This window comes from Bos grunniens, chromosome 14 (genome assembly GCF_055505025.1).
Source record: "Bos grunniens cultivar Pamir isolate PY7600 chromosome 14, Bosgru_T2T1.0, whole genome shotgun sequence".
NCBI lineage: Eukaryota > Metazoa > Chordata > Mammalia > Artiodactyla > Bovidae > Bos > Bos grunniens.
In genome coordinates this window covers 17,631,217-17,648,020 of record NC_141178.1, presented here as the reverse complement: position 1 = coordinate 17,648,020, position 16,804 = coordinate 17,631,217, and the positions used below count along the sequence as shown (strand labels likewise).

Below are 16,804 nucleotides of genomic sequence, written 5' to 3'. Positions count from 1 at the left end.
TATCTGTAATGTTATAAAACCTTACAGTGCAGAAAAGGCCCATTACTAGAGGTATTGTGACATGGATTTTACACAAGAGTTGTGCTATAACCTGCTTTTTCAGTAGGGTAAGTTTTTTGTTGTTTTTTAGTCTCTAAGTCGTGGCCAGCTCCTCGTGACACCCCTCAACTGTAGCCCACTAGGCTCCTCTGACCATGGGATCTCCTAGGCAAGAGGAGTCCTAGGCAACACTTGGAGTGGGTTGCCATTTCCTCCTCCAGGGGATCTTTTTGACCAAGTGATCAAACCCACGTCTCCTGCTTGGCAGGCAGATTCTGAGCCACCTGGAAAGCCCCAAGAAAAGTTCTAATCAACTGTAATTTCTGTATTTTAGTTTGGCTAATGCCTGAAAAATTACGTTAAGATAAAAAGGTTGCAAGAGGGTGAAAGTAATGTTTTCAAACTACTTTGTTAGCTTCTAGCACCCATAAATGAGTAATAAGATCCTCGAATGACTGCATACTGAGGAAGTATAGTTGGGGTGGGGCAGGAATAGTGAAGTTCCCTTAGAATGGTTCAAGTCCTTCACAATTGACCAGATGGCAGAGTCATTTCTTCAAAAACAAACAAAAAGCCCCAAACAAACAAGAAGAAAAATGACTTTTTGAGGCTGCCTTGGGCTGCATAGTCAAGATATGAGGCAATTTCCAATCTGGACTCCATTACCTTAAACAAAACAAATACCAACTTTTAAATATTTATAAACACAACTAATATGATTATGTTAAAACAACTACATACATCTTTATTTAAATGAGAATTGCCAATAATACAGCTGCTACATGTAAAGGTGCTGGCAGAAGATCTCATTTCTGTTAGAGGTTGCTCTAAGTTACAAGGGCATGGAGAAAGGCCATATTTTAATATTTTAAAAAGAAACCTGTTGACTCACAGATGTACTATCTACTTGAACTAGATGGGCAATCATTTGTAGATTATTAGTACCAATATTTATAAAAGAAATTTAAGTTGATAATTTATACTTCAAAAAATTTTCCATTTTTTAAATATTATGGAGAATAACACAAAACACTGCATAATTTAAAACCTGGCAGACTACAGTCCATAGGGTTGAAAGAGATGGACATGACTGCAGCGACTTAGCATGCATGCTACTCAAGATCACTAAATTATGTAGAATGGGGATTATATTTTATTAACGACACTTTCAAAATCATAAGCAATTCTCATCACTCTTATTTCACTTCAGTTTTCTCAAACAAATGCAGATACAGGTATACATGTAGATTCCATTTTATTCTGCTGGCATCTCATATATAATTAGGTTTTTAAATATATATGTGCATAAAGTATATATGACACACACATATGTGTATATATACAGCCACATCTGCTGAGAAGGCAGACTGACATAAGGAACAATGAGTTTTACAGCATTTCCTCTTTTAACTTGATTTTATAATATATGAAAGAATATCCCTAAGAAACACATTGAGAGAACACTATTACCACCCTTTGAGTATTGGGGTATGTTCTTTGCTTAATGGTGACATGGGCAGGATCAAGTTAATGCTGACAACTCCCTGGGAACAGTTATTATTCACTACAATATATTTAACTGATCTGTGCTCATAGATGTAAAGATATTAAAGTATCACTTTTAGAGGAAATCCTGTATTAAGTTTCTCAGAAAACCACGTCTCTGCTAATGGACCAGAAAATATTTTCATTATCTTAAAATTTCAGGATTTCTGGTGCCAGCCAAAATTGGAATAAGCTTACTACAGTCCAATCCCCATGCTGCTTAAATTAACTCAAGAAAAAGGACAAAACACAAATACCTGACAACTCTGAAAAGTAAACAAGAACAATAGAGACTGGGGACGGGAGTTAAATTGCAGATATGATCCAAAGGTGGTGAATTTTCCATTTGTTTTTCATCTTTTTCCTTATAACTCTGATTTGAGAGTGAGTTCTAAGTTGTGGTGCACAGTGATGGCAGGAACAGCCAAAAGTCCAACAGAAACCTCGTCTGGCAGATAAGGCCCATGTGGTTTTCAAGACTGCTGGGGAAACCAGCTGCTTTTTCTTTTTCTTTTTTTCTCTTCTGGTTTTCCCCCTATGGTAAGGTGTGTGTGTGTGTGAGTGTGGGAAGTAGTGCAGTGGCTGTTCTATGGTGGCAGTGACACAAGCATTTAAAATTTTATGGAGGTACTATGTTTCATGAGATACAGGTAAACATGCTTGAAATGAATGGAAATACAGAGGTTCTCAGAAGTGAAGAAGAAACTATAAAAAATAATCAAATGGAAATATCACCACAGAAAAATCCAATAGAAATTATTTAATATGAAGAACAGAGAGGGGGGGAAAAATGAACCATGAATGGAGTCTCAGGAATCTGAAGAATAATATAAAAAAGTTTAACCGTGGAGTCCTAAAAGAAGAGGAGAAAGACTGGTACAGAAAGAAATAATAGCTAAAAAGTTCCTAAATTTAATTTTAAAATATTTACAGAGTCAAGAAACTCAGAGAACCTCAAACAGGATAAATTTAAAGAAATCTAGACCAGAAACATCATATAATAAAACTCAGGAAATCAAAGGTAAACAAAAAAAATCTTAAAGACAGCTAGAGAAAACCAACACGCTACATTTATGGAAGCAACAGTTGGAATTATCATGCATTTCTCATAAGAAAGCAGAGGGGATAGAAGACAGTGGAACAATACTTCTGAAGCACAGAAAGAAATATTAACCTAGAATTCTATATCTAGCAAAAATATCCTTCAGGAATGAGAGGAAACAAATACTCCCAGATAACAGAAAACTCAGAGAATTTGTTACTAGCAGGTCTGCTCTCAAAGAAATGCTAAAGAAGTTCTTAATGTTGAAGGAAAATGCACCAGAGAAAAACTCAGAACTTTAGGAATGGAGGAAGATCTCTGGACACGGTAAATACCTGGGAAATATTTATAAAACATACTAGTTTTTTCCTCTTTAGTTCTTTAAAGTATATAAGATTACTGACACAAAGGTCAAAATTGTATCTGGTAGGATTTTCAGTAGGTGAAAAGTAATATATATGATAACTATAACATAAATGGGGAAGGGGAAAGGGACCTTTATGATTATAAGGTTCCTACATTTTCTTGAAGTGATAAAATATTACTACTAAATAGACTGTGAAAGATTAAGAATGAAAAGATGCTAATTCCTTGGATGAAAAACTATGACAAAACTAGACAGTGTATTGAAAAGCAGAGACATCACTTTGCTAGCAAAGGTCTGTATAGTCAAAGCTATGGTTTTTCTAGTAGTCATGTACAGATATGAGAGCTGGACAGATATAAAGAAAGCTGAGCACTGAAGAATTGATATTTTTGAACTGTGGTGCTGGAAAAGACTCTTTAGAGTCCCTTGGACAGTAAGGAGATCAAACCAGTCAATCCTGAAACAATCAACCCTGAATATTCATTGGAAGGGCTGCTGCTGAAGCTGAAGCTCCAATACTTTGGCCACCTGACACAAAGTCTGATTCACTGTAAAAGACTCTGATGCTGGGAAGGATTGAGGACAGGAGGAGAGGGATACAGAGGATGAGAAGGTTGGATGGCATCATCAACTCAATGGGCATGAGTTTGAGCAAGCTCCAGGATATAGAAAAGGACAGGGAAACTTGGCAAGCAGCAGTCAATGGGGTCACAAAGAGTCAGAGATTGAAAACCGAGCAAAAGATTGACTGTGAAAGATTCAGTATGTACACTGGAAACCTCAGAGCAACCACAAACATTACAAAGAAACACAGACGAGAAGCAGGCAGGTAAATTACACAGAATACTAAAAATTATTCTGAATTGTAGCTAGAGAGAAACCTTGGTGTTGTTTTGTTTAGTCACTCAGTTGTGGTGTCCAACTCTTTTGTGAGCCCGTAGACTGTAGCCTGCCAGGCTCCTCTGTCCATGGAATATCCCAGGCAAGAATACTGGAGTGGGTTACTATTTCCTTCTCCAGGGGATCTTCCCGATCCAGCGATCCAACTTGCATCTCCTGCATTGCTGGGTGGAAATGTTTACCACTGACCCACCAGGGAAACTCAGAAAAAAATCTACTACTGTGAAAAAAAAAATGAGTATTCTTATTTCATTCCTCAAAATTCAAGCAGTTTTCCTTAAATCATCCCATTCAAATGATACTAAGCTTTCCTTGGGGCTTCCCAAGATTATGGGGGCTTTTCTTGGGGCTTCCCAAGTCAATGATCAAGTGACTTATCATTTTTATGACCCTACTGAATAAGAGAATCAAAATCTGAGAGGATCAGGGCCTACAGGTCTCCTGTATATGAATTTTTGGTAACATTCTTATTGGTTCCCTCATTAATTAATGAACTAAGTAAAATCTCTGACATCTTCATTTTATATTTATAAAAGAATTATGACTTTTTGAAAAATTATCCTCTGAACATGGTATGTTTTTAAAGAGTGAAACAAAATTCTTTGTTTATTTTAAATTCCATATGATTTCCACACAAAGGAACATTAGCACATGTAACAATGGTTTATGACTTTCACATAAAACAGTAAACAATTACAAGTTCAACATTGTGTTATAAATTTTTAAAAATCAAATGTTTTTGTCTTCTTAAAGAAGAAAACACGTTATATCCATAACAACTTAAGGCATTTCTGAAATGCTAAAATTGGGCAATCACTGAAATTCATATATATGCTAAAACTGCTAAGGGATGGCTGCCACTTGAGTTACCTTATTAAAAAGGATTAATTTTAGTATTAAGAGAAAAAGCATGAACACTACAGAAAGATATAATATATTACTTCTTTAATTTTTAACTTATGATGCCTTTAACTTTTCCTTGACCTAATTTCTTAGAAAGTTGCCTGGTGACACCCTTTTTTGTCCCTCCAATTAAGACACTGTAAATAGTCCTTCACTTCAGAATCCAGGAATGCAACTGGTCACCTTTACCTTACTAATTCTCTTCCCCATGAATGTTAATGCTATGGTTATTCATATTTTCTCTGTTTTCTTACCCACATGGTTACTATTTCAAGGCTTCAAAAGAATCCTGGACATGGAACATTGCTTTCTTCGGGATAAAAAAGTGCTACATGAAGTGTTTCTGGATAGCTAAATTGATAATGGGACTTGGATAGTTCATTCAAGTGGACCAATTTAAAACAGATATTCCTCACATCAGTATTTGAAAAATAACTTCATTAACATTTTTTAAATTTATGTATTTAAGTATTGAATAAACTAATGAATGGTCCACTAAAATATCAAATATACATATAAATATGCATCTTTAAAACAAATAGAAATATACTGTAATCTGATACAGTAGTGGCTTACAGATGTCAACTCTCTGAGGCCAAAGCTAGTTTAAATATTTTTAGAGAAAAAAAAATTTTTTTAGAAAGATAAGTGTGGGGAGATGAATTCCAAATTACAGAATGAGAAAACTACACCTGGAATGAACCTTGTTGGTATCTACTATAATCATTACATTTTATACAAAAGGAAGCAGAAACTCAAAGAAGTGAAATGCTTGGCTAAGATCACTCTGCTAATAAATAGTAGGGCCAATTAAATTCCAGGCTTTCTACTTTGTAATTTCCTTCTCCAGGGGATCTTCCCGACCCTGGGATCGATCCCAGGTCTCTGGATTCCTTACCACTGAGCCACCTGGGAATCCCAGTAATCTTTCTACTATATATTAATAACTAAAACAGTAGCAGCAAACATTTGTGAGTTTGTGAGGGTGCAGTACTTGCATAGCCTGAAAAGTACTTTTGTTAGGGGAAGCACACTGATTGAAACCTCCCACCCTGGCCAGGCACCATAGTAACTATTTGCATGAGTTGTTTTATGACAGGAGATCCTGATAAGGAATACGGAACTAATAAGCCACCACCAACCAGAAGAGTTCGGGAAAGGTCTAAAGGAGACACCGCGTGTCCCTCCACTTCCAAGAATCCCTCTCGCTAGCATCCATCTTGGCTGAGCAAGACGTGCACCACTAGGAAAGACTCTGAATTAGAATGACTGGCCAAAGACCACCGGGAAACTAATACCATCACCATAAAACCCGAGACTGCAAGCCACGCAGCAGAGTAGTACTCCTGGGTTCCCTTACCCTACTGCTCTCCACCTGGGTGCCCTTTCCCAATAAAATGTCTTCCTTTGTCAGCACATGTGTCTCCTCGGACAATTCATTTCCAAGTGTTAGACAAGAGCCCAGTTTTGGGCCCTGGAAGGGGTTCCCCCTTCCTGCAACACTTTCATTAATGATCTCTTTTCAATTTCCTAATCGCCCTATGAGATGGATGGGTACACATTTCCGAAGTGAGAGTTAGAATTTCAGCTCAGGTTGTCAAAGTACTGAGAGAGGCTGTATTCTGTAGTCACATGGACACATATATACAAATTCACCAGTTAAAACAAAAAAAGGGAACTATTTGCATGGTCTGGAGAAGGACAATGGAGGTTGACTAAAAACTGAGATTCATATTTTTCTCTCCACTCTAAGGATCCATATAGGTTGAGAGACCGGACTCAGAAAGTCCAGAAAATCTTGGTTTTGTATTTTAGCTCTGTTTATTTGTCATCTTGGAGAAGTGATTTCTCCAAACTTCAGTTTCTTTACATATAACATGGGAACATATTTCCCACAGAGCTGTTAGGAGGATTAAATGAGATAATGCATTTAAAGCAGTTATTACAATGCCTGGCACAGACTGAGTACACAATAATTGCTAGTCATTTTTTTTTAGCTGTTAAATTTAACTACTTGTTTCTGACAAATTTCACTAAATTCATTTTAAGGAAATACGATGACTTATATTGATGACTCTATTTGGACAGTGTAAATGTCCAAGGAGATGCTTTTTGTGTAAAGCAAGGTATCCACAAGAATATTATGTGAAGAAGCTCCTTAGGAGGTAGGTAAGACTTTTCCTCCAACATGTAAATCTCCTATACTCAATCTGGTATATAACCTTGTAAACTTCATCTGCTAAAACTGGGTTCCACATTGGTCTATGCACAAGAAAGTTTTTTTTTTTTTTTTTAAGATACTTTATCATTTCAAGCTAGGAACCTATTATAATTCCAATGTACACCTTTGCTATCAGCCCTGATAACTCTGCTGAACTCAGTTATCAATATCTTTTAGCAGAAGCTGCTGAAGCCACCCACCCATAAAGCAGCCGCAGCTGAAAGCCATTAGGGAGGGATGTGGATGAACTTTTGTTCTCCCAGTCCTACACCTAGTTTTTGCCAGTGCTAAGCAGACACCCAAACAGGTATCAGGTCTGTAGGCATGAGTCCTTGAATAATATAACATAAACTACCTCAGCACCTCTCTCATCTCCATTGAATAGAAGGAGCCATTATATTACAGGTGCTCAGTAAATGAAAGCATGTTTGAAGAAGGGAGGCAGTGGTTACTGATAAATGTTTAACACTGGCTCTCAGAGTAGGAGAGCTGATTGACAGCATTTGCTAATATCTGTTTTGTAAATACTCTCACTATAGTGATTTAAACTAGCAGTGGTTTAACAACTGTCTTTCAAAGTTCCTAAAAATTTAACAATTAGCTCTTCTGAGCCAGTATGATCCAGCACAAGCACTAATGGAGAGACGGCTAGCAGGCAGTCTAGAAGGTAACCCTAGGCTATTCCTCCTTAGCAACTGGTCAGTTACCACTTTCTAAAGTCAAGGACTTGAACTATTCCTCAGCAAGAGCCCAGGGTTCCTCCGACTTATTTCCTGGGGCTCTTCCTCAGGAAGCCCCAGGATCTACTCCTCAGGAGCCTGTTGTATAAAATGACTATCCTTAGCGCCAAGAACGAACCAGCCTGACTTCCAGAATGGACAAATCATCCAAATGCCTTACTGCTGATGTTCATCTGCTAGATGGGACCACCTGAGAGCAATAAAATGCCTGAGTTATACCTGAGCTTGTGAGGGCCCTCTTCCAATACCAGGTCTTAGATGATCCTGCTACCCTTTCTGGGAAGTCTTTCCTGACAAATTTCTAATTCTGCATTGCTGCTAAGTCGCTTCAGTCGTGTTCGACTCTGTGCAACCCCAGAGACGGCAGCCCACCAGGCTCCACCGTCCCTGGGATCCTCCAGGCAAGAACACTGGAGTGGGTTGCCATTTCCTTCTCCAATGCACGAAAGTGAAAAGTGAAAGTGAAGTCACTCAGTCGTGTCCGACTCTTCGCGACCCCATGGACTACAGCCTACCAGGCTCCTCCATCCATGGGATTTTCCAGGCAAGAGTACTGGAGTGGGTTGCCAGTGCCTTCTCCGAATTCTGCATTAACTCTGGGAAAAGGTCTCTGTACCTGGTCTGGCCCTGTTTTCATTAGCTCTTATTACTTAACAGCACATATGTCTTAAATCTGAATCCCTGATCACTTTCCTAGTCTCAACATGTAACAAGCTTCAGACGTTCAATATAATTATTATAATATATGGCACTCTTTGGTTTTAGGCAGGCACGGATGGGGCAACAAGAGGCAGTTGGCTGACACCCTCTAATAAATGTGCTTGTTGTAGATGTGTAAAATCGTTGTCATCTTATTTTGCTAATAAACCTTCTCAAATACATTTAATATCAAGCTTTTACAGCAAGATGATTATGGCAAAAGAATACCAAAACAATAAACTTCATTTTCTAAAGTTTTTCTTTTTTTAACCTTAGCAGCAGCATTGATATGGAAAGCAAACCTAAGGTCCATTAATACGAAAAAAAAAACACTTTGCTTCCTAATCATTGGAAATTGTTAAGCATTTCAATAGCCCAGAAAGAGCCCCTGTTTCATTCAGCTCCTGGAAAAAAAATTCAGAGGCACAGGAAGAACACCAAGGCTAAATCTTGTTAGTTTTCAAACATTTACTTAAACATGATTCAGCTGTGGGACATGAACTTTACATATTTACATATTCGGTAGAGGAAAGAAGTTTTGTCTGGTTTGCCAGCTGTTTCCTGTTTGATCAATCTTAAAACTTTGGGAATAAAACTTAATATGTACTAGTGGTTATTAGCACCCTAGTAAATTTGAAAGCTCTTACCTGTACATTTGTAATCAGAGGCAACCCCTTTAAGCACAGCATCAAAAATGGATATTTCCACCCGTTGCTTCCTGTGGTGACAACTCAGAAGCAAAGAAGGCTGGGATACAATAAAGTACAAGAAAGGTTCTAGTCGCAGGTCACCGGTTCCTCTTCTTCCAGGCTGCCGAACGACGGTCATGCCGAGGGCTTGTCTAGCAGATGACCTTGTGGATGCATGCAGACTTTCGAGAGAGATGACCCCTATTTTTTTCCCTGAAGGAAAAGATATGTTGCTGCTTAAGAGATCTTCTGCTGTTACCATGGAAATACATGCCTGGCTGGGCTTTGCGACATCTGAATCGACTTCTGGCAAGTTTAATGAACTCTTGCCTGTTTTTTCATTATCCTTTTGTTCTTGAGATTTCGATTTGGGTAAGGCCGTACAGGAATAGGTCATTAGTGAGATTCTACTTGCAGTAATAAATATGTCAAAAGGAATAAAATTTAGATTTTTTACAATTGACGACTGGCGTGAGGGACGGGCGATGCGGTGCTGACTGGCACCGCTGTGCTGCTCTATCTGTACTATTCTGATTTTAACGCTGTCACTGCCGATTCCACTATCCTGGGCACCACTGTACCGAGATGAGCTATCAGCCATGCTTCCATCATATGTATCCATTTTTTTCTGTTCTTGCTTAGTGATCTGCAAGGAAAAATGATAAAATATTTTAAACTAATTGTATTCCAAGTGTTACTATGTAAATGTTATAGAAACATTAAAACTGGGTGTAGTATAAGAGTAATCATAAAAATAAAGTAGGTGCCCTTTCAAGAAATTATGCATATTAAAATGCCAAGGCAATCCTTGAGAAAAACATCATATGTGCATTTCTATCATTAAAAGATACTTTTCAGGGGAATTCTCTGGCAGGCCAGTGGTCAGAACTTAGTGCTTTCACTGACAAAGGTGAGGGGATGAGGGTTCAATCCCTTGTTGGGGAACTAAGATCCCAACAGCCACGTGGCTCAGCCGAAAGAAAAAATAAATAAAATATACTTTTCAATGTCAGACTTTACTTTCTTTGGACTAACACAAAGTAGTATGTGTGTACATATAATGCCTCAGTTAGTATCCTTTATGGTGATTTTCCAAGTAGCATAATAAACTGTTTCCAAATCATGATTACTATTGGTTGAAATTAATTTTAGGCAGGAGTAGATTATACTGTTTACTCTATCATTGTAAAACTGATTTACAGGATTTTGGATAGTAGGAGAGGGAAAAGTCAGTAGTCCTAAATTATGAAAGACAAAGAAAAGTAAACTAAAATAAATGTGTGCCATTCAAAATGATGTTTATTTTCCTTTACTACAATAGGACTTGAAACAAGGATAAATGTAAGTTGATCCAACAAAATGTAAGTAATTAAAACCCTTAAATGTGGATTTTCCCTTTGTGCACTAAATGTATCCGTACTTTCTCAAATACTTCCACCAACAACTGCCTATGTAGAGAACAAAGAACAACGTGGCAGCGGCAGCAGTCATGACTATTTTGTCAGCACAACTGCAAGACCTCCAGTTTGATTCTTTGGTTCCCTTTTCTTAGTCCCCCAAAACCATTAATTAGTTTCTAATACACTAGTGAGTCCTAGATACTCACTTGCTTTTTCACTGAAGTAATTCAGATTTATTAAAGCACTCGGGCTTCCCTGGTGGCTCAACTGGTAAAGAATCCACCTGCAATGCGGGAGACCTTGGTTCGATCCCTGGGTTGAGAAGATCCCCTGGAAAGGAAATGGCAACCCACTCCAGTATTTTGGCCTGGAGAATTCCATGGACTGTATAACCCATGGGGTTGCAGAGAGTTGGACACGACTGAGTGACTTTCACTAATGATTGAAGAACTCATGGAAAATCTGAGAGAAAAACAAAATCTTCCCAATTCCCTTCTTACTACCAGATGCTTTACCGTCTGAGCCACCAGGGAAGTCTTTTTTATTGGAGTGGGTAGCCTTTCCCTTCCCCAGGGGATCTTCCCAACCCAGGGATCTAACCCAGATCTCCTGCATTGCAGGTGGATTCTTTACCAGGGAGCACCAAGGGAAGCCCCCTCTTACTAGCAAACACAACCAATGCCAATCTTTTAGTGTATTTCCTTTTGTCTTTTTTCCTTACTTGTGCATAGGTTCTCCTTACCCCTACCCTTTAGGGTTATAATAATATTGGAGAGACAAATTGGTAATAAAATTTTTAAACATATTAATATACTCTTCAGAAATGTCATTTTTAAAAAGCTGCATAATATTTAATTCAGTGTTAGGTGCAATTTGTTCAACTATTCCCATATAGCTGGACAATTAGGTATTCAATTTTTGCCAACAAACATCTATGACAAACATCTAAATAAGATTTTCTTAAGACAGGATCCTAGAAGTAGAATTACTAGGTAAATGGTATGAAAAAGTTTTAAGGTTATCAAATATTGCCAGCACCTTTCCAAAAGAGTGCACTAATCTGTATTCCCTTTTCACTTTCATGCATTGGAGAAGGAAATGGCAACCCACTCCAGTGGTCTTGCCTGGAGAATCCCAGGGATGGGGGAGCCTGGTGGGCTGCTGTCTATGGGGTTGCACAGAGTCGGACACGACTTTAGTGACTTAGCAGCAATCTGTATTCCCATCAGCAGTGAAAAAATATTCCCCACAGTACTGGGTAATGAGCTTCATTTTGTAGGCTCTTCCTTAATTTGGTCAATATAAAATCAGTTTTCCACATTATAAGTTGCTTGTGAAAATGTTAAAGGACAGTTAATTCAAGGCAATGATGTAACAGTCATTAAAAATTTTCAAATAATTTTTTGTTAATTTATTTTAATTTTGTGGAGGAGCGCAGAATGTCATTAAAAAATATAGTATTTGAAACAAAAATAGCTAATCCCTTTTCTCTGAAGACACCCCGTTCTTTTAAACCCTTCTCTGTATACCATGCTGCTTCCCTGCTTGAGCCCCTTCTGAAACTGCTATAGCACACCAACACTGAGCTCTCCGTGAAAACTCAGAACAATGACACCTGTCTGGGCATTGCGCTCTTTTCCTTCTTGGTGTTCCTGGTACTTAATTCATACTTTTATTTTTGTTGCTGTTCAGTTGCTCAGTTGTATCTGACTCTTTGCAACTCCATGGACTGCAGCACACCAGGCTTCCCATTCCTTCACTTTAGGATTTATTATTTTCTACTAGAATATTCTGGGCTTCCCTGGTGGCTCAGAGGTTAAAGCGTCTGCCTCTAATGCGGGAGACCTGGGTTCAATCCCTGGGTGGGGAAGATCCCCTGGAGAAGGAAATGGCAACCCACTCCAGTGTTCTTGCCTGGAGAATCCCATGGACGGAGGAGCCTGGTAGGCTACAGTCCACGGGGTGGCAAAGAGTTGGACACGACTGAGCGACTTAACTTTCACTTTCGAGATTAGTTGTTTGTCGGTTGCTTCATTTGCTATTATTTTCTCCCATTCTGAAGGCTGTCTCTTCACCTTGCTAATAGTTTCCTTTGATGTGCAGAAGCTTTTAAGTTTAATTAGGTCCCATTTGTTTATTTTTACTTTTATTTCCAATATTCTGGGAGGTGGATCATAGAGGATCCTGCTGTGATGTATGTCAAAGAGTGTTTTGCCTATGTTCTCCTCTAGGAGTTTTATAGTTTCTGGTCTTACGTTGAGATCTTTAATCCATTTTGAGTTTATTTTTGTATATGGTGTTAGAAAGTGTTCTAGTTTCATTCTTTTACAAGTGGTTGACCAGATTTCCCAGCACCACTTGTTAAAGAGATTGTCTTTAATCCATTGTATATTCTTGCCTCCTTTGTCAAAGATAAGGTGTCCATATGTGCGTGGATTTATCTCTGGGCTTTCTATTTTGTTCCATTGATCTATATTTCTGTCTTTGTGCCAGTACCATACTGTCTTGATAACTGTGGCTTTGTAGTAGAGCCTGAAGTCAGGTAGGTTGATTCCTCCAGTTCCATTTTTCTTTCTCAAGATCGCTTTGGCTATTCGAGGTTTTTTGTATTTCCATACAAATTGTGAAATTATTTGTTCTAGCTCTGTGAAGAATACTGTTGGTAGCTTGATAGGGATTGCATTGAATCTATAAATTGCTTTGGTAGTATACTCATTTTCACTATATTGATTCTTCCAATCCATGAACATGGTATATTTCTCCATCTATTAGTGTCCTCTTTGATTTCTTTCACCAGTGTTTTATAGTTTTCTATATATAGGTCTTTAGTTTCTTTAGGTAGATATATTCCTAAGTATTTTATTCTTTTCGTTGCAATGGTGAATGGAATTGTTTCCTTAATTTCTCTTTCTGTTTTCTCATTATTAGTGTATAGGAATGCAAGGGATTTCTGTGTGTTGATTTTATATCCTGCAACTTTACTATAATCATTGATTAGCAACTCCTACAGCTCAACTCCAGAAAAATAAATGACCCAATCAAAAAATGGGCCAAAGATCTAAATAGACATTTCTCCAAAGAAGACATACAGATGGCTAACAAACACATGAAAAGATGCTCAACATCACTCATTATCAGAGAAATGCAAATCAAAACCACTATGAGGTACCATTTCACACCAGTCAGAATGGCTGCAATCCAAAAGTCTACAAATAATAAATGCTGGAGAGGGTGTGGAGAAAAGGGAACCCTCTTACACTGTTGGTGGGAATGCAAACTAGTACAGCCACTATGGAGAACGGTGTGGAGATTCCTTAAAGAACTGGAAATAGAACTGCCTTATGATCCAGCAATCCCACTGCTGGGCATACACACTGAGGAAACCAGAAGGGAAAGAGACACGTGTACCCCAATGTTCATCGCAGCACTGTTTATAAAAGCCAGGACATGGAAGCAACCTAGATGTCCATCAGCAGATGAATGGATAAGAAAGCTCTGGTATTCATACACAATGGAGTATTACTCAGCCATTAAAAAGAATACATTTGAATCAGTTCTAATGAGGTGGATGAAACTGGAGCCTATTATACAGAGTGAAGTAAGCCAGAAGGAAAAACACCAATACAGTATACTAACGCATATATATGGAATTTAGAAAGATGGTAACGATAACCCTGTATACGAGACAGCAAGAGAGACACTGATGTATAGAACAGTCTTATGGACTCTGTGGGAGAGGGAGAGGGTGGGAAGATTTGGGAGAATGGCATTGAAACATGTGAAACGTCATGTATGAAATGAGATGCCAGTCCAGGTTCAATGCACGATGCTGGATGCTTGGGGCTGGTGCACTGGGACGACCCAGAGGGATGGTGTGGGGAGGGAGGAGGGAGGAGGGTTTTTAAAAAAAAAAAAAGAGTAACATGGAAATTTACATTACCATATGTAAAATAGATAGCCAATGGGAATTTGCTGTATGGCTCAGGAAACTCAAACAGGCTCTGTATCAACCTAGACGGGTGGGATGCGGAGGGAGATGGGAGTGAGGTTCTAAAGGGAGAGGATATATGTATACCTATGGCTGATTTATGTTCAGGTTTGACAGAAAACAACAAAATTCTGTAAAGCAATTATCCTTCAATTAAAAAATTAAAAAAAAAATAATAAGTCAAAAGGCAAAGATGAAAGAGAGGTTAAATAATCATTGGAAGATATAAACAAAGGGAATAATAGTCAAGACTGCTTAATAGTTGGACTTCCCTAGCAGTCCAGGGGTTAAGACTCTGCAGTGGCAATGCAAGGGGTGCAGGTTCGATCCCTGATCGAGGAACTAAGATTCTGCATGCCAGTCGGTGTGGCCAAGAAATAAACAAATAAATTAATGAAATCATCCAAAAAAAAAAAAAAAAAAACTTTCACTTTCACTAGAATATTCTAGAGTAGTCTAGGATACTCTGTGGTGGCAGATTCAGATAGTGTTAAAACAATCTAAAGGTCTTGGAGTCAGACAGAAGCAGGGTTAAGTGCAACACTTTCTTGTTGTGTGCTACTGGATAAATTACAATCCTCTTTAAGGCTACATAATCTCATCTATAAAATGGGAATAATAAGCCCGACCTCAAGGGGTTAGCATAAGGATTCAATGAATTAATGTACCTGAAGAGGTCAGTGCATTCATTGCCTGGCATACAGTAAATACCCACTAATGGGCAGCTGTCATGTTTTGGTCTTTTTTACCAGTTGAAGGACTGCTGGAAGGCCTGTGCCATATTGTTTTGTTTCTATAACCGAGGACTATCTCATCAGTGACTAGCACACTGAAGAGAGGATCCATAAAAGTTCGATGAGATGTCAGTTTCTGATACAATGTTAAATGAAAAAAAATTGCTCTGCAGACAAGAAATATTTAATTGTTAATATGTAAATATATGTGTACACTGTACTCTTTAAGGTCTGTCCAGATATATTCATGAACTTTCCTTATCGGCATCCTCGATGCTGTGTGCTGGTCACACTTCAAGCAGTCCTCTGTCTCTAACAGATGCTCGTCCTCACACTGGGGACACTAATACCCAACCGACAAAGTTGCCGCAGGATTGCATGAGCTAATGTACTGATCACCTGTAGTAGGCATTCAATAAAGGGTAAGTTAAAAAAAAGAAGTCACCTTCCTTATGAAGACTTTCTCAACCTATCTAGATGGTGCTTGCATTTTTAGCTTCTATGCTTTCATAACAAAATAACGTTTTCACAGCACTTCTCAAACACTGGTTTGTCTCAAAGGTTGGGAGCAACAGAAGATAAGAAATCAGATACCACTGAGTATGTTTACTAGGGCTTTCCAGGTGGCTCAGTGGGTAAAGAATCTGCCTGCAATGCAAGAGATGCAGGCAGACACGGGTTCAATCCCCAGGTTGGGAAGATCCCCTGGAGGAGGACATGGCAACCTGCTCCAGTATTTCTTGCCTGGAAAATTCCATGGACAGAGGAGCCTGGTAGGATGCAGTCCATGTGGTCTTAAAGAGTCAGACATGACTGAGCACGCACACACCATACCAGGCCAAACACAGGCAGCATATTACATACATTTTCTTTACTAATTGTTACAACCCTTTAAGGGGTACTGTTATCCCATTTTACATCTGAGGAAACTGAGGCTGAAAGAGATTAATCAATAAGTACAAGGTCAGACAGCTAGTAGGCAATGAGGAGAGAACACCATTAGTATTTGTAGAATACACCACGTTGCTTTAAACAATGTTAAAGTTCAAGAAGTGTGTGCTGACCAAACAAATTAATGAACATATTTAATTTTAAAATTCAGTAAAATAAAAATGACAATTATCAAAGGGATAACTAAATTGGAAAGATTTTAGTTACCTATTATAAAAATTTCAAATATACCTCCAAATCTAGTATGAGCTAGGAATTCTCAAATAATATGTGAAAAGATAATAAAATCATTTACATAAGTAATCTAGGATTTACTGTGCAAACTAAATATATCTGTGTATAGCATAACTGTAAAAAATCCTCTAAGTGGCACAAGAAACTCACATCAAGAACTCAACTGTTTTTATTCTCTCAATCAGGAAAGACAATCATAATCAACTACATGAGTCTATACCTTCTATGCACAGAGCCTTATATTTTCTTTTCCTGATGTACAGATTTGCATTTAAAAATCTAGCTTCTCTTTCTTTAAAGTGTTCCCTATCAATGTTAAACATGATAAAACAAGCCACTTACAGGTAAAGGT

General features: G+C 38.2%; 1 protein-coding gene across 31 annotated transcripts in view; it reads right to left on the bottom strand.

The window, feature by feature from the left end:
- The window catches only part of VPS13B (vacuolar protein sorting 13 homolog B), an 805,974-nt gene that overhangs the window by 229,253 nt on the left and 559,917 nt on the right, over positions 1 to 16,804 (bottom strand). For all 31 annotated transcript variants that reach the window (XM_086336078.1, XM_086336091.1, XM_086336075.1 and 28 more), the window contains one exon: positions 9,104 to 9,791. In XM_086336078.1, the coding sequence (XP_086192204.1) occupies positions 9,104 to 9,791 (688 nt within the window). The remainder of the gene's footprint in view (positions 1 to 9,103; positions 9,792 to 16,804) is intronic.